At 46.1% G+C, this 24,827-nt stretch overlaps 3 protein-coding genes across 15 annotated transcripts in view; 2 read left to right on the forward strand and 1 right to left on the reverse strand.

Annotated features, from left to right (window-relative positions):
- The first annotated feature begins 678 nt into the window (after positions 1 to 678).
- On the forward strand, positions 679 to 5,461 carry nog3 (noggin 3). The gene has a single exon (XM_008314950.3). The coding sequence runs from the start codon at positions 3,400 to 3,402 to the stop codon at positions 4,072 to 4,074; it is 675 nt and encodes a 224-aa protein (XP_008313172.1). The 5' UTR covers positions 679 to 3,399; the 3' UTR covers positions 4,075 to 5,461.
- Positions 5,462 to 7,313: 1,852 nt separating this feature from the next.
- Positions 7,314 to 11,241, reverse strand: LOC103382231 (chromobox protein homolog 2-like). 2 transcript variants are annotated; one of them, XR_521900.3, is made up of 6 exons: positions 11,118 to 11,241; positions 10,989 to 11,032; positions 10,170 to 10,235; positions 10,008 to 10,077; positions 8,360 to 9,923; positions 7,314 to 8,258 (listed from the first exon to the last, which is right to left on the reverse strand). XR_521900.3 is itself a non-coding variant. In XM_008314949.3 (5 exons), the coding sequence occupies exons 1-5, from the start codon at positions 11,181 to 11,183 to the stop codon at positions 8,580 to 8,582; spliced, it is 1,590 nt and encodes a 529-aa protein (XP_008313171.1). In that variant the 5' UTR covers positions 11,184 to 11,241; the 3' UTR covers positions 7,314 to 8,579. The 2 variants fall into 2 exon arrangements, 1 of the variants encoding a protein (XP_008313171.1); XM_008314949.3 differs by having other exon boundaries at positions 7,314 to 9,923.
- Positions 11,242 to 11,558: 317 nt separating this feature from the next.
- Positions 11,559 to 24,827, forward strand: part of LOC103382229 (rac GTPase-activating protein 1) — a 19,466-nt gene continuing 6,197 nt past the window's right edge. The window contains exons 1-20 of one of the 12 annotated variants that reach the window (XM_025057862.1): positions 11,559 to 11,899; positions 12,619 to 12,714; positions 12,850 to 13,052; positions 13,140 to 13,282; positions 13,672 to 13,744; positions 13,819 to 13,872; positions 13,952 to 14,050; positions 14,150 to 14,297; positions 14,426 to 14,577; positions 14,881 to 15,054; positions 15,315 to 15,410; positions 15,543 to 15,741; positions 15,970 to 16,075; positions 16,260 to 16,392; positions 16,626 to 16,746; positions 17,181 to 17,292; positions 17,922 to 17,982; positions 18,141 to 18,196; positions 18,288 to 19,003; positions 19,117 to 19,132. In XM_025057862.1, the coding sequence (XP_024913630.1) occupies positions 12,624 to 12,714; positions 12,850 to 13,052; positions 13,140 to 13,282; positions 13,672 to 13,744; positions 13,819 to 13,872; positions 13,952 to 14,050; positions 14,150 to 14,297; positions 14,426 to 14,577; positions 14,881 to 15,054; positions 15,315 to 15,410; positions 15,543 to 15,741; positions 15,970 to 16,075; positions 16,260 to 16,392; positions 16,626 to 16,746; positions 17,181 to 17,292; positions 17,922 to 17,967 (1,950 nt within the window). In that variant the 5' untranslated portion in view covers positions 11,559 to 11,899; positions 12,619 to 12,623 and the 3' untranslated portion in view covers positions 17,968 to 17,982; positions 18,141 to 18,196; positions 18,288 to 19,003; positions 19,117 to 19,132. Of the gene's footprint in view, positions 11,900 to 11,935; positions 12,378 to 12,618; positions 12,715 to 12,849; positions 13,053 to 13,139; positions 13,283 to 13,671; positions 13,745 to 13,818; positions 13,873 to 13,951; positions 14,051 to 14,149; positions 14,298 to 14,425; positions 14,578 to 14,880; positions 15,055 to 15,314; positions 15,411 to 15,542; positions 15,742 to 15,969; positions 16,076 to 16,259; positions 16,393 to 16,625; positions 16,747 to 17,180; positions 17,293 to 17,921; positions 19,004 to 19,116; positions 19,133 to 24,827 lie in introns of those variants that run through there. The other 11 variants (XM_025057861.1, XM_025057863.1, XM_025057855.1 and 8 more) reach the window with 11 other exon arrangements.

A 24,827-nucleotide genomic window follows, 5' to 3' on the forward strand; every position in this document is an offset into this window, starting at 1 on the left:
TTGGCTCCCAGCGCCGCAGACGAAAGGCTGGAATGTGAAAAGTGCACACACACGACGACGACTGGAGTAAATCACCTTCAAACGTCACTTTTATTCATGTGTGTTCTGATTCATCACAAACAAATGTGACTCCACTCTTTTACATGTGTCAAGACTTGAACTGGCGCCAAGTTCTGCTGCAACCAGGGCTGCAGCTCACACTGTTTACACTCCACCCAGCCCTGGTGGGCCGCTCATTTACTGGGCCGCTCATTTACTGGGCCCCTTATTTAGTGGGATGCTCATTTAGTGGGCCGCTTATTTAGTGGGCTGCTTATTTAATGGACCTCTCATTCATTGGGCCGCTCAGTTAGTGGGTCGCTCATTTAGTGGACCTCTCATTTTTGTGGCCCCCTTATTTAGTGGGATGCTCGTTTAATGGGATGCTTGTTTAGTGGGTCGTTCATTTAGTGGGCTGCTTCTTCTTCAGCCCACTGCTCAAGTAGTGGACCTCACAGTGGACTGCTCATTTTCCACTGGAAAAAAGGCCATAAATGTACTGTAGTGAAAGGTGAAGCTGTAGACAGTACTACAGTGTAGAACAGTTCTCAGAGCAGGAGCATGACGTCTCACACACACACACACACACACACACACACACACACACGTTGAATGATTTTCCTCTTTGATTTCCCAGAATGCCTCATCAGTGGTGTCGGCGTTGTTCAGTCGAGTGAAGGTTCCTCTGATGTCGGGACAGAGAGCGTGGCTTTAATCTCCTCAGCCAATCAGACGTCAGGCCTCCCAGGACGCGGCAGCAGCAGCAGCAGATAACGACGCAGTGTGTTTGTTGTGTGTTTGTTTCTGCCACGGCGGAGCTTTGATGGAGAGACGACGACGGAGAGATTTGAACGCACCATTAGCAGAAGAGAGAAAGACGGAGACGGCGTTAGCTTCAGGGTGGCAGAGAAGACACAAACACCGCCGACGTTTTCCCGCCGTCTGCTGCCATCATTGCAGCGAGGAAAAAATCTTATCTTTCAACCCAATTTCTGGAGGAGACGCAGATGTTGGAGAAACAGATGTTTCCACCAGAACACCAGCAGCTCCTCTGAAAAAACATTCCCAACTAAAAGGCACGTCTTTAAAAGTTTTATTTCTAAATCAGCCAACCGAAACATGATGCATCGTTTTTACAAACACCTCTGATCTGGGTATTTACACTGTAAAATAACGGTGTAATGTTTTTTATTTTTTACAGTGGAAGTGTTTACAGCAGCAGAACACCTTAGTCTCTCCTAATGTTAGCAGGATTAGCTTAGCCCAGCCTTGTTGAAGACCTGAAAATAAACCATGTACCAGTGCACTACTAACATGAGCTAACTGCTGTGTGTTAGCACACAGCTGACACGTCACTTATTAGCTAAAATAGCTACACTAAACACACCAGACACTAACTTGCTAATGGCGGAACCTGTTTGTACTAAGATTATAATTCAGATTATTGATTAGACCGTAGAAGAATGACTGAGAATAATGTGTTTACAGTTAACACGTAACTGCGCTGAAAATTTAAATAAAGTTAAAATGCTAATGGTAGTAAATAAATACTTGTGTTAAGAATTCAACCAAACTGGTATGACACCGCTGCCCCCAGTGGCTGTGGGTTAGTCCTTGTGGAATTTTCTTCATTAACATTTTTTTTTCTTGCTGATATTTTTAGGCTGCAGCTTCACCCTCTCACCCCAGGCCTCTGATGTGACATTTTTCTGGAACGTGAAAGTCCCGGGGCCATGAACGCATCACAGTGTGACCTGTCGTCTCCCGTGACCGAGTGAAGGATTAAAAGGTTGAAATTTTTCAAGAGACAGGAAGTGCCTTATCTGACTTCCTGTCCACAGAGATGTGACAGTTTAAAAGGCGCCCGTCACACACGTCGCATCAGGCAGAAAATTACCCCCAAATATAAACTGACCCTGAAGAAGGAGGGAGGAGGAGGAGGAGGAGAAAAAGAAGGAGGGTGAAGAGGAGGAGGAGGAGGAGGAGGACGGACAAGGGCAGAGGTCAGGAGAAAAGGTTAGAGAACAACAAAACCATGAAATATGTTACAAATGTGGCGTCACATGGTAGAAGGACGGTTAATACTCCTGCCGTAGAGCAACAAGGTCACAGGTTTGATTCCTCACTGCTGCTCTTCCCGTTTGCATTTCTGTGTATTTTCATTCTAAACTGACCACAGGTGTGAATGGTTGTTGATATTTCACCCAGTGGTGGAGGGCTGCAAGCCCGCCCTCACCTGATGACTTCTGGGATTAACTCCAGCTCCACTCTCAATCCTCAATCAAGAATAACACGATTAAATGTAACAAATGTAACAAACCGAACTGTGAGGAGTTTAAATCCCAGAAACTCCCTGAGTCTGAACCTGGTCCCGATGAAGACAAACATCAGGTCAGTGCTAAGACCCAGTCCAGGTCCAGACAAAGACAGGAACAGGAACACGTGACCCAGACTTCAGTTGTTCACTCTGTGTCATCCTGACTCACATGCACCAGAGTTTTAGCTCCAGTCTTAGTCTCTGTGCTGGTCTGTAGACCTGACCTGGAGGATCTGCACAGGACGCTGTAGCTGACCTGTGATCCTGTCTGGACCAGGTCCTGAAGCTCATAGTCCACATCTGTCAGCAGCACCATCAGACCAGGTGACCATGTGACCAGGTGACCAGGTGACCATGTGACCGCTGACTGTGGAGCTGCTCCAGGTCTTTATAAAAGAATCATAAAGAATAAAGAGCAGAAAACCAGAACTGTTGGTTTTCAGGCTGTGGTGAAAAGAAAAGGGTCGTGACCCCGTGATGAACTCAGAAATAAATGTCTTTTTAAGTTTGGGAGTGAAAACAATGGACGTCTTTGTCCTTCTGTCTGATAAACGTTTGACTTTGACTGGATCTTCAGGAGGTGGACCGAGTTTTCTGGTATTTGGGTTTGTATATTAGTCCTGTGTGTGTGTGTGTGTGTGTGTGTGTGTGTGTGTGTGTGGTCTTCTTACATCATCACTCCCCTCTTTATTTCACTCTCGTCTCCGCGGCTCCTTCACTTCAGCAGCGGGAGCCGCAGCGCCAACATGCGGACAGAGAGCAGTGAGGTTCGGGCTCCGCAGGTCTGTGAGACCGTGGAGGTTCTGGCCTGAGAGCCGGGTCATGGACAGTGTTGGTGGAGGTGCGGGACTCTGTGTGTGTGACCCTGCAGCCCTGCAGAGCTGGGACTGTCTGGACTAGTGTAGGACTGGCGTCAGCTGGTGCCGGTGCGTCTGTGCGCTCTGACGCCGACTTGGATTTAGTTCTGGATCAGTTTTTATTGAGTTTGGAGTAGGATTTCCACTGGACCCTGACCCTGCGCGGAGCCAGGACGCTCAGAGGACATGGATCAGCCCTGTTGCTGGTTGACGGTTCTGGTTCTGCTTTTTTGTCTGGGCGTCAGGATCGAGCAGGGCGCGTGCCAACACTTCTACCTGCTGCGTCCCATTCCCAGCGACTCTCTGCCCGTGCTGGAGCTGAAGGAGGACCCGGACCCGCAGCTGGACCCCAAGGAGAAGGACCTGAACGAGACCGAGTTGCGGAGTATACTGGGAAACCACTTTGACCCTCTCTACATGTCCGTGTCCGCGCCCGAGGACAGACCCGCGGGGGGCGAGGACGCGCCGTGGAGCGACGCCGAGCTGCGGCAGAAACTCACGGCGATGCCCAAAGAGATCCGAGCCATGGAGTTCGAGCTGCATCCCTGGAAGAAGCAGAAGCCGAGCAGGAAGCTGCGGAGGAAGCTGCAGCTCTGGCTCTGGTCCTACGCTCTGTGCCCAGTGGTCCACGCCTGGACCGACCTGGGGATTCGGTTCTGGCCCCGCTACGTCAGAGTGGGCAGCTGCTCCACAAAGAGGTCCTGCTCGGTACCGGAGGGGATGATGTGCAAACCGGCCAAGTCCATGCACGTCACTGTGCTGCGCTGGCGCTGCCTGAACAGAAGGGGCGCTCTCAGGTGCATCTGGATCCCGGTACAGTACCCCATTATCTCTGAGTGCAAGTGTTCGTGTCCCAACTGACACCGGGTTTTTTTATACTTGTAAGAAAACATGAACGTTAAATGTGACGTTGTCGACTGGTCTGTAAGATTCAACTCCGAACGCCTTCTCACAAACTCAACAGCGCCACCAGTAACCATAAGCTAGGACTTTAAAATGTTTCCATGGACACAAACAGATTTTGTGTAAAAATGGAGCCAAGGTTTGACATCCACCTTCATCGCCGTCACATCCTCACAGTAACGATGGACCAATCAGCATGCTGCCCCCTAGTGTTCATGTTTTGTAGCTTTTACGTCGAGACAAACATGGCCAACGTCCATGAATTAGGAACGGCCCAAATGTTGGGTGTACAGTTACTGATGTAAGAACACCAGGGACAACAACGCTGCCCCCTGTAGGTGCACACTGCAGTGTTTACGAAATATGGCAAAGCCTTTTTGGGATAAATCCAAATGCATTGAACACGGGACGATGACATCATCCTCACTCTACTTTCCAACTTCAGCGGTCCACATCTGGAATCCAGAAGGTTGTCTACCAACGTCAAACAAACTTCAAACAAACTTCAAACAAAGCTGGCCCCACAGTTGGGATGCCCTTCGAGGAACAGTGGAACCAATGAGAAGCCCAAGGGCATCAGAGTGAAGGCCCCTGCTGGAGTGAAGGGGTATTGCCAAAAAGCTTGGTGCAACTCCAAACCTCACCAACAAAAAGTTTGAGCTAAATGTTGTTGTTGTTGTTGTTGACAAAACACCTCTTAAAGGGACAGTACAAACCATTCAACAGGAAGTGTCTTCTTCATCTGCAGTTTCTTCACCGGGAGGAAGAAGAGGAGAGTGGGAATTCTGCCTCCTTCCAAACACGGGAATTCTTTTATAGTATTATTTTTATACGCAGTGACTTCACACAGATTCAAAGATATTTACGTGGGAATTTACATTTGAGGAAACGCGTATGATGTATGTTTTATACAGTACAGGATGTATATTTGATGTATATGTTTTTTTTTATTTGATGACTTTGTACAAATGAAGGTCAGTGTCACGAGTTAATATAATCAGCTTCAAGTATTTATGACATTTAAAGTGATTTCTGTGGAAATAAGAAATGAAACCGTTGAGGCGTTCAGTGACGTCAAGTGTAAAATAAAAAGGGACAATGCTGCTTGATGAACAACATAACCTCAGACTCTGTCATTTTTATTATTTCCTCGTGAAGATATTTATTTTTCAATTCGTCGTCTTTTTAAAACAAATAAAAATTCTAAACTAAATGTCACCTTTAATTTCATATTTAAAGGACAATTCAACGTTTGTTTGACATGGTGTTGTGTGCAAAGCTTATACTCAGTGTTCTGTGAGCGCCCCCTATTGCCTAACCACAACTTTAACCCCAATAAATTCTTTGCCAGTTAAAGTCTATATCTTTCCTATTGTCTCTATATGTTTCCTGCCTTGTGTCTTGTTTTTCCGCCTTTTTCTTAACGAGGAATGAGACAATAAATCTAATCCTCAGTACACTGGAGACGTTAACCTCTGTTAGCTCGTCCAAATGTGGTATTTTGTCATTCTGGTGTTGCTATTGAAAAGAAATAATTATTGAGATTTACCACAATGACACAAACTAACCACAAGAGGCAGCAGTGGAGCAGCAGCTCCCGTGTCCTCCTGAGCTAAAATTAATACATTTCTCTGTGGAGTTTGTTGGTAGAGTGTGTGTGTGTGTGTGTGTGTGTGTGTGTGACTCAACTCCAGGAGAAAGCTGTTTTGATCTCCACGTGAAGAAGGGGCGGGGCTCGGGACTTGGAGGCAGTCGGATGTCACACTGAGACGTTTTCAGGGTTTTCACTGTGGTGAGAGGAGACAGGCGTTTGCCACTGTCTACACACACACACACACTCACACACACAGCACTGTGAGCTAATCCTAGACTAAAGTCAGTCGTCTGTAATAACCATGATTTATTATTTCAGCTTCCAGTGGATTTAAAGGCCATAAATAAAAGTCAGAACAATGATGTGAAATAACGACGTTCTGCCTGTGAAACGGGTTCTCTCTGTTCGTAAAGTTTATTCTGGATATGAGTTGACAATAGAACAATAGACGGTGTAAAAACATTAAGATGAAGTTAACTTACCTAATAGTTTGGCTAACCTAAGCTTCACTCCAATGGTAGCTGACCTCAGAGATGATCCCTGTGCTAGATAATTTCGTACGCTGTTTTACATTATTTTTGTCTGGCCAACAGTTGTTCGCTTTTTTCTGACACTAACTGACATCAAAGGAGCAGCAAGGCTAACTTTAGCTTCTTTCTTATACTTTCCCACATGTGATAGTTATATTTACAAGCTAACCACCAACTGATGGTTTGGCCAACTTTAGCTGCGCCTTCATGCTAGCTTATTTAGTGAGCATTAGTAGAGTGTCTCGCCACGCTGCTGAATCTTTAATTATTCATGTTTCGTTGCCCTGAACTGTGATTATAAGAAGTTGATAGAGCGCCCCCATGAGTTTCGTTCATTTCTGTTGTTCATCTGTGATCTTCACGTGGTTTTCACCTTGCATAAATTTGATCTGCAATTAGACATCTTGTTATCTGTGCACCAGCCAGAGAGGGCAGCAAAGTGTCGGCGTTTATCTCAATTACCTTTGTCTGTAAAAAACAAAAAACATAACAGTAAAAAGTAAATGTGTACTTGGACGCACTGTTTGTGCGTATGTTCACGTGTGTGTGTGTGTGTGTGCGCACACACTGCCCCACACTGTTCACACTGTTGACACATACCAGCTGCTGCTGTGAGGCTCCTCTGTCACTGCTGTTTACTCAAACTTATTTTGGGAAAATTCCACGTCTGTGACCATAAATCAACACACACACATACACACTGACGAGGTGTGTTGTTTGTGTAACTAAGTACATTTACTCAGTTACTCTGACATCACATCACTCAATGATGTCACACTCTCACTAAACTAACACTGATTTATGGGGTCGAACTGGCACAGACATTAATAATAGACCACTGATTCAGGATAATCATCTCCAAATGTTTATAATGTTTCAGTAGAAAGAAAGGAACGATAATTAACACGTTTAAATGTTGTTTGGATTGAAAAAAAAAAGATAAAGAGAGAAATTCCTGAAATATTTATATTTACAAAATGAAATACAACTGTGAATTCTAGTTCTCCGATCCTTGCAGCCCTAATCTGGACTTCAATGGCGACACCTGCTGGTGGAAGTGAAAAGGTACACAGTAACGATTTATGGTTTATTTGGAATAATCGTGTCTGTGACGAGCACCAGATCAATCACATGGAAAAACATCAACATATATGTACAGTAAAATATAAATTAACATGAAGTGTCAGAAAAGGAGTCGACAAAGGTTTTCAAACTGTATAAAAGTGTGAAATGTCTTTTCAGTGATGAAGAGGAGGAAGAGTCAGCTTCATGGATCTGTGCAAACCATCGATAATAAGAACAGAGACGGTGGAGGAAAAAAACACCTTTGGTCCAAAGAGACGACGACAACGAAGAAAAGTAAAATAATTCTCTCTCTCTCTTTTCTCTTCAGATTTAAAAAAAAAAATAAAACTTTTCTCCTTTCTTTACATTTCTGACCAACAGCGAGCAGATGGAGAGCGACTCGCTGATGTGAGGAGAACCTGAGGCACTGAGGGGGCGGAGTCATACATCCATCTGCATGTTTACATCGTTGACTGAGACACATTCGACCTACACTTTTCCTGTATCCTAAATGCAACCATTAACAAGAAGTGAAGCGCAGCTAATGATTTTTTTTAACACTGAGAAGTTTAATCATAATACTGTTGGTCGACTTCTCCTGTCTGTGGGAACTGTCCACTGCGCTGCTCAGAAGTCCAGAGAGAAAATCACTGACTATAGCTCACAGGCACACTGGAGCTGCTGGTGCTCTGCTGCCTCCTGTGGCCAGTTTGTGAAACAGCCCTGCAGACAGAAAAGAGGGATTTTTTCTGTGGACTTCGGTGAACAACCGTGTCGTGTCCACACCTTCAGTTTTCTGTCGTTTTTCATCGTACATTCACGTCTGCGATGTATGCGGAACAAGATCACAACATCAAAACTATCCGAGGCACAGCCTTTATCATCAGGTGTGTGTGGAGGCTCAAACTCTGGCTCCTGTCGTCTGCTCTGCTCCTCAACACGTGGAAAAACTCCTGAAGGTTAGACACACGTTTGCTTTAAAAAAAATTAAATGTTTAAAATTTGGAATTTTAAGGTTTGAAGTTGAACAAAGGATCCTACAATATCAACACACCATCTAACATCGAGTAGGATGCAGCAGAGGGCGCCATAAACACACCACCATTATAAATGCCGTCTTATTCCATGAAGTGACAGGACGTTGTTCTGTGAACAGGGAGGAGACAGAACTCCACCAGTCTCTGTGGAATTCTGGAAAAGTGAGGGTTCTGGTCAGAACCTTGGCAGCTGTGGTAGAAGGATTGTGGAGAGGTAGCCTAGTGTCACCAGCGCCCCTAGTGGTTCAGTGAATTGAAAAAGCCTACGCTGGTCGGTGACTCCTTCACTGTCACTGTGATGAAGTTGGCTGTGACGTCGGTGACAAACACATGCTCCAGGAGGCTGCGTGCCGGCCGCCAATCCGTCTCTGTGTCCGAGTCGGCGGTGCTGCTGCCCAGGCTAGGCCGACTGTTGGCTGCTGGGTACAGAGGGACGCCTTGCTCTGATTCGCTGCTGCTGGTCTCGTCTGAGTCTCCAGTGCTCAGCTCGTTTAGGCTGCGGTTCGCGCTGCTTCCGTTCCCCCGGCTGGCCCCCCCTCCTGGTGTCACCTCCTTTCCTCTGATGTGCTCGCCCACAACCATGTTTGTCCCAGATCGCTGCCCGCAAGACGAGGGCCGACCGTCTTTAACTCCACTTTTTACCATGATTCCGCTGCTCCTTGAGCTGGACCTGGACACTGCGGCGCCACCTGTGTTGTTGCCCTGAAAGACGGCGCCACATGTCGGCCGACTGACACTTTGCAGATTTAGGGCGCGAAGACTCAACGCCTGATTGGCTCGGTCTCTGGGTGAAGAAATCTGTGGAATTTGCTTGTGTTGTCCAGACCCAGTCTGAGCGCTGACTCCATCCTGCCTCCGCTGGTTCGACTGGGAACGCTGGGAAATAGCTGCTCTATCAAAGGTTCCGTGCAGACTTCCAGACCCCGACGTTCCGCTGCCGTGTTTGAGTGGAGACGTCTTGAAGCCGTCACTCCTGCTGCTGGACTTTAGCTCTGACGTCATGTGCTTACTCTGAGCTGAAGGCGTGGCTTTGTGGGAGGAGCCAGGAGAGGGAGAGGACAGAGAGCGATTGGTCCAGGCACAGCTCAGCGCTCCGGGTTTTGGCGACACCGACTGGACGAAGGCGCTGTTGGAGGCAGAACTGGCCTCGTTCCTCGACGTCCTGCCCAGACCGGTGTAGGTGAAGCTGGCAGGCTGCAGCGGCTTCTTCACCCCAGCCCGCAGCTCCTCCCTGGACGGCCTGACTGACGGGTGGTGCCGTTGAGGTGCAGCAAGTCCAGGAGGAGGAAGGGAAGAGGGAGAAGGAGAAGGAGGCGGAGGAGGAGGAGAAAGAGGAGGCAATTTGCTCTTGGCCTGTCGGAGGGCTTTCAGGTCTGGGTGCAGGGGCTTTCGCCCACGCTTCTTCTTGTGGTCTGGTTTGGCGAGCAGGATCTGTGGCCTCTTCTGTGGGACTGGGTGGACCCGGGGAGTTGGCTTTGCCTTCTTGGAAGGGTCTTCATCTTCTGAAGAGGACGCTGACGACGAGAGGCCGGAGGAGGACGAGGACGAGGAGCGGCTGTCTTTGGTTGTGGGTGGTGTCGGCTGTAACAGGAAGCAAAAGAATCTGTGAAGCTGAGGGTAGAAGAAGAACCAACGTGACACCTGAAGAACCAGTGACTGGTTTACCTGGATCTTTCGAGGTCGTCCTCGCGGGCGTTTTCCTTTAGTCTGGAACAGCAGTTCTCGTTCTTGTTCTCTGTGTAAACCGATGAAACCAGAAACCTGATCAACACCACTGAGCCTTTAAACTACAACACTGCTGTGCTGAAACACAAGTAACAAATTCACCTTTTGTGAAATGCCGCCAGTAACCGAGGGTCCAGAATGTTCTCTTCAGGCTCCCAGCTGTTGTGTCTGAAAATAATCCATCAATCAATACAACAAACAGGACAAAGGTCAACTGTTGTTGTTAAACTCTGGGGTTGCGGTTAAGTGTGGCCCTGCAGGGAACTTTCAGTTCAAGCACCATGATTGTTTACTGCACTGTGAGTGCCCCCTGCGGTATAAGTGTGTAACAGGTTTTATTTTGAAGTCTGTTATTGTGCTATATTGTTCATTTTTACATGCTGTAATATCATCACTTGTTAAAAACGACGTTACCAATGTATGTCTAATATGTCTTTGTTGTTGCTATTTGTACTTTCCACTAAAATGTAAATTTATTTTTATTTAAAAAAAATAGCACCATTAGAAACGATCATTATGATAAAAAAATGAAGAAAACATCGCACGGCGAAGTGTGAAAATGACAATATTACATTGTAAGTTTCAACCGCGATGTGGGAAAGATAATACTGTACAAAATCAAACATTATATTGATGCGGTGCCATCAGTGTGGGTCAGTGAACGCCTCACACAGGAGCCTGAATAAAGCTTTTATCCGGTGAGACGTTCAGGTGACCGGGACGGCTCCACAGCTGTGTCCGCTGCTCTGTGTCTGCATCTGGGTTTAAAACCGCATCGGCTGATGTTTTTATACGTTTCTGAATCCACTTCGATTCATTGTCTTCTCTCCTCTGAACCAGTGTCTGGATGGAGCTAGTGGAAGCTAATCTAAGCTAGGCTAAGCGAAGCTAGGCTAAGCTACTAAAGCTAACACTACTTACTTGGACGACCACCCTCTCCATTTGACCAGATATTCAAACTTCCCCTGTAGACAGACATAAAACAGAGTCAGGGGAATCGAACCGCAGCCTCTAGTTACAAATGCAGTCTCTACTGTCGCCGTTTCTTACCTTCCTAGGCCGTTTGCTGAGGATGCATTCTGCATCAAATACCTGTCCGACTGTGACCCCCTCCATTATTACTGCTACACTGAGGGAGGCGTTTATGAGCCCACACGGCCACCGTACAGCCCCACACACACACACACACACACACACACACACCAGTGTTATAACACAACTGTACAATAGTGTTCACAGAGCTTTATTATTACACGGGAGATAAGGACACTGAAAGAGTACAAAAACATCAACGCTGAATTAAAGGTCTTTGAACACAACATAATCGAACACTCATTCAGCCGAAACCGACAGACATTAAACATATAATTATGCAAAAAATACCCAAATCTTAAATTAATTATAAACTAAAATAGACCTAAAATATTTTAAAAAATAATAAAGCATTAAAATGCACGATCCTCTGTGGTTAAATGTGTGTGAATACTGTGTAGTATAAATGTTTGTTTGTGGCCTTTTGTTTTCATTAAGAATACTTTTAAATCTACTAAAATTCATCATGTCAACCGGCGCCGTGTGTACATTAACAGATGACGAATAGAAAATAACGGGGAAAAAATACAACTTTCTGCTGCGCACGTGAAAGTCTCAGGGGAGCTCGTGAAAGGCTGTGGACGCGATGACGCCCAGGTGTTCGCCTGAGCTCGTTGACTTTGAATGAGCACGTGACCAACACAGGCTGCAGCCCATAGGCCAGCTTTGATTGATCGATTGATTTGGTTGTGTTTGGATCTGAGCCGGATTTTAGGCCGTTGTTGGACTGGCAGACTCAGGTAAACTGCTGATCAAAGACTTTAATTTGGTGGGAACTAATGTCTCAACAACAGTGACTCGAAATGAAAAAAAAAAAAGCACGACAAACGTTCGTCGTTTGTTTTTACTAAGTTCAGTGGTTTTGCTGTAAAACACGTCATGTTTATCTGACGACATGATGATGTTCGTTGTGTGGTTTATACTTTATTTGTGTGCGATGCTAGTATTAGCTTTGCGCTAAATTTCCAATTGTGCTACAAGGCCACCCGGAGGCACTGCACATGCGCACTATGACCCCTTAAGTGGCGATTACCGGTCCGAAAGTGGATTAGGTTTTTTGACTTTTACCGTGAATTACGTTACTGTTAAAATATCGTTAAAGCAGTTGAAGCGTCATTTGTGGAATATTCTCGAACTAGAGAACTCAAAGAGAAGATCATACACGAAGCCCCACATTTGTACTCTCACCCTGCTGCTAATACTTGAGTGGCTTTAAAAGTGAGTTAATTTTTGTCACTACATTGATGATGGCGATGATGATGATGTCACTTCCTGTCCTAGCACTCTCCTCATCTTGCCTTTTCCACTTGTCTGCTCTTCTGCACCCGTGCCCTGTAGAAGCCCCGCTTCCTTTCAAGAGTTCCTCTCCGTTCAGTGGCCTGATCGTTGTCCTCCTCCTGAGGCGCTTTGTCTGATAAAAGTGTCTGGTAAATGTATAAATATGTAAATGTCTTTGCAGCAGGGATGGGGGAGACCAGGGCGATCATTGAAGAGCTGCTTGCACTCTGTCTTCAGAGAATCAGCATTGAGGAAAACTCTCAGAACACTGAGCTGGGTTAGAACACACACACACACACACACACACACACACACACACACACACACACACAGACTAAATCTGTGAAGGATTAAGATTGAACACTGTTTCTAAGACGTCTCTGTCTCCTTTGTTTCTGTCGCTGTCCCTCAGAGATGTTGGAGGTGGTGAGGACCTTTGAGGCGGTGAGGAAGCGGTGGCTTCACGCTGAGCTGGAGCTGAAGAAATACAAGGAGCTGCTGGTGAAGTCAGACGTGGCCAAAGCTGCGCTGGAGGTCAAACTGAAGCACGCTCGAAATCAGCTGGACGTGGAGATGAAGAAGCGATACAAGGTGGAGGCCGACTACCAGTACCTGGTGAGGAGGAGGTGCAGGGGGTGGAGCCTAGATCCACCTGGTTCACAGACGTCATCGCTGCTGTTTGTCTGCTGTTTGTCGTTTCAGCAGCGGCAGATGCAGCTGATGTGCGACATCCTGGTCCACGACAGTAAATCCAGCGCATGTTTGAACGAGGAGCAAAAATCACTTCTGGCAACGTTTGAACACCGAGGCGGAGGAAACGTGACGGTGCAGCGCAGCAACAAACGGAAAGTTGGCTTTAGAAAAACAACACAAAAATTTAATGGAATTAGAATTAAGAGACATTTAGCTTTACTACAAATATAAAATCCTGTACATGTGTGGAAAACATTTACTTCACAGTACTAGAAAATATTACTGCAAAAAAATGCCCACCAAAACAGTTACTTCCCAAATAGTTCAATCAAACCAACATTTTGTAATTAGTGAGTAATTGAAAAAAAAAACTTTAACTAAGTTTAAATTACTTAGTTCACATATTTGTCCACAGAGTGTCGCTGTTGCTCCGTCTCATCGATGCTGTCTCAAACTGTGAATGTGAGGACAGTGACAGGTGTAAATGATGGTGTGAATGATGGTGTGATTGTAGAATAACGTTGACCCTCTGCGTCTCCAGACTCTCGGCCATCGACGAGTCGTCCTTCCTCTCCCACTCGGACATCAGCTACGATCGGACTGATGACGACCTGGTACAGACCGGTTCAACCCGATCTTGGCTCCGGTCCGTCACAGTCCAGACACGGTTCTCCTTCTGTCTTCGCAGGATCTAAACGCACCCATGATGAAACCCCTGAGGTCACGAGCCAGGGAGAGGAGGGTGAGGAGACGAGGCTGCTGCAGCCCACCACACCAAGAAGGAGAAAATGAAATAAAAAACCAAACTCTCGTTCCTGTAGCGTTCCTCCATGGGTCCCATTCTGGGGGTTCCACCAGTGAAACGAGGACGAGGCAGTACCGTGACGTCAGAGCTGACCGAGAGGAAGACCGTGGAGAAGGTCAGAGTCCGGGCCGTGACATCACCATCATCTGAAGTGACTGTGGGGGGAGGTTTGCCCAGGTCATGTGACGTGTGTGTGTGTGTGTGTGTGTTCCAGGAGGTGGAGATGGTGGTGAAGGCCTCAGTGAGGACTCCAGACTTAGGGGCTCAGAGCCACATGGTTGTAGGCATCACCCAGCAGGAGACCTTGGAGAGACCAGTCAGGACCGTCAGTCAGGAGTGTGCAGTGTCACTAGGTGGAGCCGGTGAGTCCGCTCAATGGGGTCAAAGTTGGAAAAAGTAGTTCCTTATTTCCTTCACTTCTTCCTTCAGTCTTCAATTCCAGTCTTACTTTTTCGCCCCATAAATAAAAGATTTGTATTTAAAATCTCAGATGAGACGTCAGTGTGGTTTCCTGGAGACGAGACGATGGACACGATGGCGGAGCCTGAAAGTGAAGCTGCTGTGGAGCCGAGCGTTGATGTCAAAGCTCCTCCTGCTGGCAGAGCCGAGAAAATCCACAAACACGTCTTCGTCTCTAAAACAGTAAATAAACCAAAACAACAAACATATTTACAAACAATTACAAAAGAAGACGCAGAGAAAGAAGTTAGGAAGAAAGAAGACAACGTGACAGGAAAAGACGGGGAAGTCGGGATTAAAACTACTGTAGAAAGAAGGAATGGAGTAAAGACTTTAAAGAAGGGAGGCAGCAAGGAGACGAGGAAGGAAGAAAAGATTGGAAAGATAAAATATAGTAAAAAATAAGTCAAAAAACATAAGTCAAATAAAACAAAGAACAAAAAAACAGAGTAAAAACACTGATGTCATTCTTCCCACTTCCTGCAGGTGATCCGCCCTGAAATGTGTCAGTCTTGTGGGAAGAGGATCCGTTTTGGGAAGATGGCAGTGAAATGCAGGAACTGTCGCACTGTGGCTCATCCTGAGTGTAAACTGAAGTTCACCTCCGGCTGCTCTGTGGCCACGCCCACAGGAAGTACAGCACAGGACCAGGTGCCTCAGGTTTGTCACCTCAGAATGCTGTAGTTGACTTCACCAAAACCTGAGAGCGAAATGTCCATCCAGGCCTCCGTAGAACACAGAACCTCCATGGTTGTTTCTTTTTTTCATGACATTTCACAAGTTAAAAACAGAGAAAAGTGACTTTGGTTTCAATCAGAAAAATTTTCAGAAAAATGAAGAAAACACAAAGGTTCTGTGGTCTGTGAAATATCAACTCTATCCAAAGTAAAAGTGAATCCGTTTGAATGGTTCTTCTTCAGGACTCTTTGGAGAGGTTTGCTCCAGTGACTCATCCACGAGTCCCTCGCCTGATCGCTGACTGTGTGGCTGAGATCGAGAGGCGGGGCCTGGACGAGGTGAGTGTTCTGGTAGAATCTGGCTTCTTTGATTAGAGGACTTCTCACAGTGGTTTGGTATGGACTTAATTTGGCAGCTGATTCACAAAAGTTTAAGATCTGGTTGGTTTCCAACTCTTCACGTGTCTTCAGAGAGGACTGTACCGAGTCCCTGGAGGTGAGCGTCCAGTGAAGGAGCTCAGAGAACGTTTCCTTCAGGGAAAGACTCCCCTGGTGTTGAGTAAAGTGTCCGACATCCATGTGGTCTGTGGACTCCTCAAGGACTTCCTGAGGAAACTGAGGGAACCTCTGATCACATTCAGGCTGCACAGGACCTTCATGGAGGCATCTGGTACTGAGTTTGACTCCAAACTCAAATCTGTATTTTTCTAAACCAATGTTTGTAAACCACTAACCCTCCTGCACCAAAGTCCATAGAGAAAATCAGTGATTTTATTTAAAACAAAGTCCATAGAAAAAATTGTCGATTTTAGAGCGACACAGGAGTTGTTAATCCATTGCTGCCTCGTCATTAGATCTCTAACCCTGTCCTCTGAGGTCATATTCTTGCCTCTTTCAGAACTACCTGATGAGGACAACAGCTCAGCTGTGATGTTCCAGGCCATTGCAGAACTTCCCAAAGCCAACAGAGACACACTAGCTTTCCTTATGCTACACTTACACAAGTAACTTTCCAGTTCTTTCTAACACGACTACATTTGGCAACAATTGACAGTTGAGTTGTCAAGTATTATTTCATTGAAGCTGTTACTTTTGTTTTAGCTTAATTATTCTTGTTTTTCTTTCATTATTTAGCTTCCATATGTATGATCTATTCTTTGGTAAAACTATTAGATTGTTTTTTTTCAGGGTGATACGAAGTCCTCGCTGTCAGATGGACCAGAACAATTTGGCTCGGGTCTTTGGTCCCACCATCATTGGTCATGGCATGTCTGAACCATCGCCTAATACCATCATGAGAGACACCAACACTCAGCCCAAGGTCAGCTTCAAAAACAATGGACTCCTCTTGAGTAACATGGTACACGGTTTAAAGTAAAATATACCCAGAACCACGTGATAATAATAGGAAAACAAAAAGGTACAGGCATCAAAGTCATGACTAAAACAGTCAGAGATTCCAAAGCATCAGTTCAGTCCGAAACAAAGAACCAAACTTCACACAAGTTTGTGAATCGTCAAACCTCAAATACACAAGTCATTTTTTGTCCTCAGGTTGTTTGTCGTTTTCTGTCGCTCCCTGAAGACTACTGGAGACGTGTCCTCGCTGGAAACACAGAACCAACACCGTCCTCTAACAAGAAGACCCTCAGTCATGATGAGGGTCTTGGACCTGGTGTGTAGTGACCCATGTTTCACAGCAGTGTTCTCACAGGAACAACAGGAACCAAATGTCACAACGAGCACAAATATCCAGAAACTAAGGTTTTTGAAAAATGTCCACCTTCCTGTCGACGCGTTCACACCCCATTAACCAAAACATTTAACCCAACTTTTTTAATCCCTTCATGTTTCTATGGCTAGTTCTATAGAGGACTTTACCTTGGTGCAACACAGCAGCTGCTGGTCCACTGCTGCCTCCTGTTGACAGTTTGTGTCACTGCTGTCAGCTGTGTGGTACAAACTAAATGGAGCTCAGCTTAGTGAGAGAGTGCCTTACAAACAGAACCAGAACCTTACAGTCTTCGACAAAGATGAGACACCAAATTATGTTGATACATGGTAAAAACAACCAGTTACCAGCGGGAACTGTTTTTGTTCGTCTTTCAGATCGTCTGTTTCAGCCTTTGACGTCACCTGAGATAAACAGTCATCAAAGAAGTCAAAACAGTGGGACAGTGAGAGGAAGAATCAGGAATATGGGCAACGCGTTCACCAACACGTAAGATAATGGCGACTCACTCTGGAAAGAACATGGCTGCCAGAAAAGTAGTTTACTGTACACACTAGCCTCCTCCCACACCAAAGTCCATAGAGACAATCAGTGATTTTAGTTCAGACCAAAGTCCATAGAGACAATCAGTGATTTTAGTTCAGACCAAAGTCCATGGAGAAAATCTGTGATTTTAGTTCAGACCAAAGTCCATGGAGAAAATCTGTGATTTTAGTTCAGACCAAAGTCCATAGAGAAAATCAGTGATTTTAGCTCAGACCAAAGTCCATAGAGAAAATCAGTGATTTTAGCTCAGACCAAAGTCCATAGAGAAAATCAGTGATTTTAGTTCAGACCAAAGTCCTTAGAGAAAATCAGTGATTTTAGTTCAGACCAAAGTCCTTAGAGAAAATCAGTGATTTTAGTTCAGACCAAAGTCCATAGAGAAAATCAGTGATTTTAGCTCAGACCAAAGTCCATAGAGACAATCAGTGATTTTAGTTCAGACCAAAGTCCATGGAGAAAATCTGTGATTTTAGTTCAGACCAAAGTCCATAGAGAAAATCAGTGATTTTAGCTCAGACCAAAGTCCATAGAGAAAATCAGTGATTGTGATTTATTTAAATTTGTCTCCTCAGCACTCGAGTTGAACCAGGCAAGAGATTCTTCACTTCTCCCAGCTGAAGATCTTGTGTGTGTGTGCGTGTCCCTGTAGTTATCAGATAAATATATGAATTTAAAATGTGTTCAACTGAAATGAGCATCAGAAAACTGTTAATTTTTATGTCAGAGATAAAATTGACCATCAACTGCTGTTACTATTTAATGGGAAATATTTCTTTCTTTTACAACAACAGATTTTTTTTCTAGGCCTTTCCTCTGCAAGGCACTTTGACCGTATGTATTAAAAATGGTAAAAAATGTGTAGAAACTTTTTTATTTTAATATACGGGGGTAAAACTAATAAAAGGTTTAATTCACAGCACCTTTGTTTGTTTGTTTAGTGTGGCCCTCCACTTCTCTCCCTACAGTCACCCACCAACAGGAGAGGTAATGTAGAAGCTTCTCACCCATGTCAAATACTCTTTATTTCTGTGTTGTAGTTTTTGTCTTGACATTAACTTCACTGTTGGCTAACATTTTTAATAATTATCCATGTTTTTAACTGGTGTCCACTGGTGTAAAAGTTACATGATGAAATGACATCACTGGGGAGCTGAAGATGAAAGGAGAGGAGGGTTGAAGTCCAAAGGACATGTCTGTCCAGCAGGACAGACATGTCCTTTTATCAAAAAAAAAACACCAGCAGGACAGAAAGAGGAAACATGGAACAGTCAGCTGTGAAACATTATGGAAGCTGATTGCCGTCTAACTCTTAATGGTGGTATGAGAACAGGGAGCAGAGACAGAGAGCCAAGGGAATCAAGATGTACCGATTTTATTCCAGTAGGTGGTAGTAATGCAAAACTGCAAATGTAACCACCACCACCACCACCATCAAGGCAGTTTGGCTAATCCGATAAAACACACCACCTGATTTTGGAATCGCAAAGGAAATAGAAATCCAGAAAAGGCAGTAATGCAACATTACGGATGCAAGTTGTCCATAAACAAACCAACAACAACCGACCAAGAAGAAGAACCAAGGGTAAAACAAGACCTTGCTGCAACGTCGTGGATGTCGACTGATCGTAGGACATGACAACGAAAAAGACATGACGTAAGTAAAAGCAGGTAGTGATACAGCGCTACGTACAGTATGTCAACATGCCAGAGAACCCCAGTTTGAGCCACCGCAGGTGACATTGATTCTTTGTTTCTGTTTCTTCACAGTATTTATGAAGTCCATCGAAGAAAACCACACAATGGTAACAGCAACAGATGACGAGTCTTCAACCACTGAGGAAATGGAGTCTTTGCCTGACATCGACTGTATCGATGTCGTTCTGAATGAAATCGTTGAGCGGGCAAGGAGGGATGTGAATCACATGATGCAGATGGTCCACCACTGGGATTTAGAAGAATGTGCTATGCTAGAGGACGAGGAGGACAGGGCCACGCTGGGTCCGGCCACATTGCAGAGGGTTGATGAATATCTGGACTGGTTTTTCGCAAGGAGGTCTGCATTTGCTGAGGAACATTGCCGGGAGCTCCAAGAAGGGGGGGAACACTCTGGACGTAGAGGAGATGCTCAGAGGAGGAGAACTCTTTCTCCAGCTACTACAACGCAGATAATTGAAGCCATACGGAGCTTCCTTCCTGCCATGTTGAATGTGGTTGGTAGTGTTGTAGGTAAAACTGAGGAGGAGGACGCCTTCTCTCTGGACGTCGGTGACAGTAACTCGGAGAGCTTCAGGGACACCCTTAGTGTTTCCTCTGCTGTTTCAGAAGATACTACAGAATCTGAAGTACTTGAGAGCAGTTTGCCCTGTAGTCCATTTACCAAAACAAACGATGTAGAACCAGGTGTACTTGTTTTAGCTCAACCTGCTGTCATAACAACAGACATCAGAGCTGTTGAAGTTCACAGTGCACCTGCTGTACGAGGGGAGAGCAAGTCCCCCCTTGAGGAAGGGGGCAGTTGTTATGAGACCATAAAAGACACTGAGACTGAAGCACCAGAGTCATCGTCGAGCCAGTCTGCGAGATCGGACGAGTGCATGAAAATAGTTTCACCATTTCCATCTGAAGCATCGACTGATGACGCCCAACCTGGAGTCACTGCAACAGTACTGGACGAGGTTCCAAGTACTGCTACTGAAGATGAGTTAGAAACCCGTGGGGTGGAAGACCCCCCTAAACTTTTTGATGAGGTCAAGAGCTTCCCAGCTGTGGCAGACGCTGAGGTTTCTGAGACAAGACCATCCTTGAGTGAATCTATGGAGTTGGAGGGGAGGAGAGTAACGCCTCCTGCTGTTTCCCCTGCTCCCAGCCCAGCAGCATTGTCTGATGACAACCAAGTTTTCATTGATGAAGTCACTCTGGATGGGGTTCCACGTACGTCTTTTAGAGAGGAGTCTGACTCATCCAGCCCTGAGTTCCCAGACAGTTGTCAAACCTCTGAGACCTCACCAGATGTGGCAGAGGTTGGAGTCACTGACACAGGATCACCTGTGTCAGGTTGGAGTCAGTCAGTGGACCAAACTTTACTGGTCACTTCTCCAGCTATGCTGGATGATATGTCAAGTAGTGATAGTAAGGATGGAGCAGTACAATACACTGAGGAGGGAACCAGTCAGTTCTGTCAACCTATAACTGTAGAGGCTGCCAGTTTGGACAATCCTGAAGCACCGTCCAACCTGCCACCCTCGGTCCAATCTGTCATATCAGAGGAACTGAGCCCTGATTTGTCTGTACCAACTAAGGCACTTGGTGAGAACGCTCTACCAGGAGATGTTCCACCTGTGTTCGAGGAAGAGGACGCCCCGAGCATCTCTCCAGTGTTGCTGGAGGATAACAAAGATTTAGTCTTGGAGGCACTGGCTTTACCTGCTTCAGTAACTGGTGTCACCCAGCAGGACATCTCTCCAGCCACAGTGGACGAAGCTCCAAGTACTATTCTTGAACGTGAGGCTGAACTATCCAACTTGGAGGAAGCAGGTACTTCTCCTGAGTTTCTGGGGGAGGATTACGGTGCCTCTCCAGTCAAAGAGGAAACTGAAGGTGTCGATGTTCCAGAGTGTAGACCATTGTCCTGCCAATCTGTCAGAATAGATGACGGCAGCCAAACTGCCGCAGTAACAGATGACAACCAGCCTTGCCCGTATCTGTCTTTGGAGCAGATTTCAGTTCCTGAGGATGAGCCACGCAGTGATTTACAGGACGGTGTGAGAACAACGTTTGCAGTTTCATCTTTATCTTCTATGAATGAACAGGAAGACATTCTTTCGAAGTTTGCCAAAACTTTACGGGATGAGTTTGTCCGAGCTGAACCTGGCTCAAAAACACCCCCACCTGATGTGGAACAAATCTGTGCAGAGGCTATCGCACAAAGTCCTAAACTCCTCCCAGCTGCACCCGAAGAAAGCAAAGAACCTGAGGTCAGTGACGTCAGACCGGCATCAAGCTACAAAAGGGAACAGGAAGAGGACAAAGACATCTGTTCTCCTGTGTCCTGTGATATAAAAAGTGATGGCAACTTTAAAGCTTTTGCTCAGACTTTGTTGGATGGATTTGTGAAGGCTGATCCTGAAGGTAAAATTGCTCCCCCTGTTGTTGAAGAGATATGCTCCGAGGTCTTCAGTGCTTCAGCTGAAAACAAGGTAACGACTGACATGGTACAAGAACCTCAGTCCAGTGATATGGGATTCACAGATCAGGTCGCTGAAAGGACAAAGAGAGACGACAGTGATGTGACACCAATGGCCCCTGACCGGGAGGAAGGTGATGATGATGATGATGATGAAGATGAACGAAGTCTTGGTCCAGACACCAGGCAGAAGGTTGAGGAGTATTCAGAATCCTTTTTTACAAAGACTTCAGCTGAAGACGAAGCCGTTTCCCCTGTGCTACCTGTAGCAACCAACAGAGATGAAGCTTTGAACACCTTGACCTGGGATGAAAGGAAGGTGAGTGACTGGGGACAGAGTGACTGGGGACCCTCGTCCCAGATGGAAGTAGAAAGTCACTCTGACATCGGTGGGATATCTCCAGAAAACGCTACAGATTTGGATGCACTTGCCACTTCCACAGCTAGTGATGACACACAAACGCCAACTCTTCCGGCTGAAGGAAGCAGCACTGAAGCACCTGAAGAGACCGGCATCCCTCTGCGTTTGTCAGACAAAGACGGAGATTCCCAAGTTTCTGTTTCCGCACCATCCCTTGTTGAAGATGACGTAACAACAACAGAAGCAGCAGTTGAGGATATTCAACCAGGCTTGGGCGCAGCTATGACAGATAAATTATCAACTAGTCACGGTGCAGCGAGCAGTGCTGACGACTTAGAGGAGATCTGCCTGACTCCTCTGGCTCTGTCAGAAGAACAGCAGTATTTTGCAGTTGTTCTTGATGCTGTACCCAGTACTATTGATGATTATGAGGGAAAATCTCCCACTCCTGTGGTCACAGAGAGTTGCTGTGTGGCAGTGGAGGAGACCCCTGCTATCCCTACAGCCAGGTCACCAGGTAATGACGACGAAGCTTTGGAAGGGTCTAGAATTGGATTAGATGAAGGAGAGATAAAGCATTCCAGTCCCTCCCCACCACCTACCACTTCAGCATTGACCAGTGACCTTTGTCAGACTGATACCTGGGACGCCGCCGAGGGCACAGCTGAGACCGACTTAGGCACCGAGTTAGCACACATTGTTACACGTGCAACAAGGGATGTGAATGAGCTAATAGGACTGGTTAATCAGTGGGACTCTGAGGAGTGTTCCATGTCTCAGGATGGTGAGCAGACGAACACACTTGGTCCAGTTACAATACAGAAGGTGGATAACTACCTAGATGCCTTCTTCACTGAGAGAGCAGCATCTACTAAATCCCAGTGTGGTGATATTTCAGAAGACAGCAGGGAAGAACAACTCCTCTCAGAGAAGAGTCCTAGCCCTGACTCAACTTTGTTTGTTGAAATTGAAATAGGAGGAGCAATAAGCGGCTTACTGCCAGCTATGGTGAGTGTGGTGCAGAGTTTCCCTAAAAAAGACGAGACAGAGTCTATATCTACCACAGCAGAGGTCACAAAGACTCTGTCGCCCCCTACTGGAATCTCTGATGGTGCTGTAGCTGAAGATGCCTCCATAGCTGCCTCTTCAGCAGTGTTCGATCGTGCTGCCTATGTCAGCACTGATGTTACCATGGGTGAGGATCAAGATCTTCCTGCAGTTGGTGAGGCGACGGAAGAAACAGATTTGGTCCTGGGAATCAGAATGATTGACGTGGGATTGACGCAGATTGTTGAATGTACAACAACGGATGTGAGTGTCATGACGCAGACGGTCCAAGAGTGGGATTCAGAGGAACGTGCCAAATATGAACATGAAGTAGAGGGCCCACTGAGTCCTGTCACCATGACAAAGGTAGACGAGTCTTTGGATACCTCTTTTGAAAGTCGGTCAGAGGATTCTTCACCGCAGCGTGGAGAGGTTTCAGAAGCTCGAGAAGAGAAGGACGAGGAAACGACTGATTATACCCTACCTGACGTAACTGACGTAGTTGAAATCCCAAGTGCCTCTGCAGTAATACAGGAGGACACACTTACCTTTGAGTTAGCAGATATTTCTTCAGAAATGCAGGAGGAAACCAGTCCTGTCCTTCCAGCTACTCCAGATTTTGTTCAGTTTCTTGGTGAAAATAACATTCAAACATCCACGTATGAGCCAGTGGACGTGTGCTCTGAAGAAGTTCACCATGTCACCAGTGGTGTTTCTCCAGAAGATGCTGAGGCATCTGTGTTGAGACCTTCCAGCCAACCTACAGGAGAAGAAGAGAGCATCAAAACAGCCTCCCCTGATCTGCCCACCTGCCCTCCTGATGCATCCGTTACTTCTGCGAAGCATGATGAAGTTCTTACAGTTTCTTCTGCTGAGGAAGAGATGGAATTCTCCACCTTTGAGGTTAAAGAGGAGGATCTTGAAGAATCTGAGGATTCCAGCAGTATCTCTAAAGAGTTATCTGAAGATCAGAGAGAATTTGAAGTTTCAGAAATAATAGCAGCCTCAAGTTATTCTTCTGTATCAGAAGACAGCCAGACAGTGGATCTTCCTGTGTCCATCACTACTGAAGCAATAGCTGAAAATGTTCAAGAAGTCATTGTTCCAGCAGTGTTGGACGGAGGACCAGGTGCTGCTGCCGCTCGAGATGGGGACGACATGTCCATGGTTGATGTTGTAGAGAGAGATCCGGATGTCCTTGAGGAGACCTGCAGTATATCTCCAGGTTTGTCGGGAGACACAAGAGATTTGGAACTTGTTGACGAAAGCTCATCCTCCAGCCTTGGTTTTCCACCTGCTCCAGATCCGGTGGTAATGTCCACCGACGCGGTTGCTGAGAGCAGTCCTGAGGTTTATCTTTCTCCAGGATTGTCAGAAAAAAGCACAGATCTTCAAATTCTCCAGGACAGACCACAAGATGAGATGGTAATGTCCGCTACTGACGATGAAGGAAGCTGTCCTGAAGTTTTCGGAGAGTCCTACAGTATCTCTCCAGGTTTGCCAGGGGACACCAGAGATTTTCAAGTTGTTGAAGAAGTACCATTCTGCAGCCTCTCTGTAAGCTCGCATGTAGAACTAGGTGAACAGGTTATGTCCATCACCGAGGAGACACAGAGCTGTCCAGAGGTTTTAGATGAGGTGTGCAGTGGTTTTCCAGGGTTGGCGGAGGACGCCAGAGATGTTCATTTTCTTGAGGAACCACCATCCTCCAGCCTCTCTCCTGGTTCACATAAAGAACTTGGTGCCCCTGCTGTACAGGATGAGGCCACTGGGGTGGCAGAGAGCCTTCCTGTGGTTTTTCAGGAGATTTGGAATATTTCTCCTGGATTGTCAGAAGACAATGGACAATCTGAAGATCTTGAGGACAGTTCAATCTCCAGCCTGTCT

Source organism: Cynoglossus semilaevis, chromosome 8 (assembly GCF_000523025.1).
Source record: "Cynoglossus semilaevis isolate Cse_v1.0 chromosome 8, Cse_v1.0, whole genome shotgun sequence".
NCBI classification, from domain to species: Eukaryota; Metazoa; Chordata; class Actinopteri; order Pleuronectiformes; family Cynoglossidae; genus Cynoglossus; species Cynoglossus semilaevis.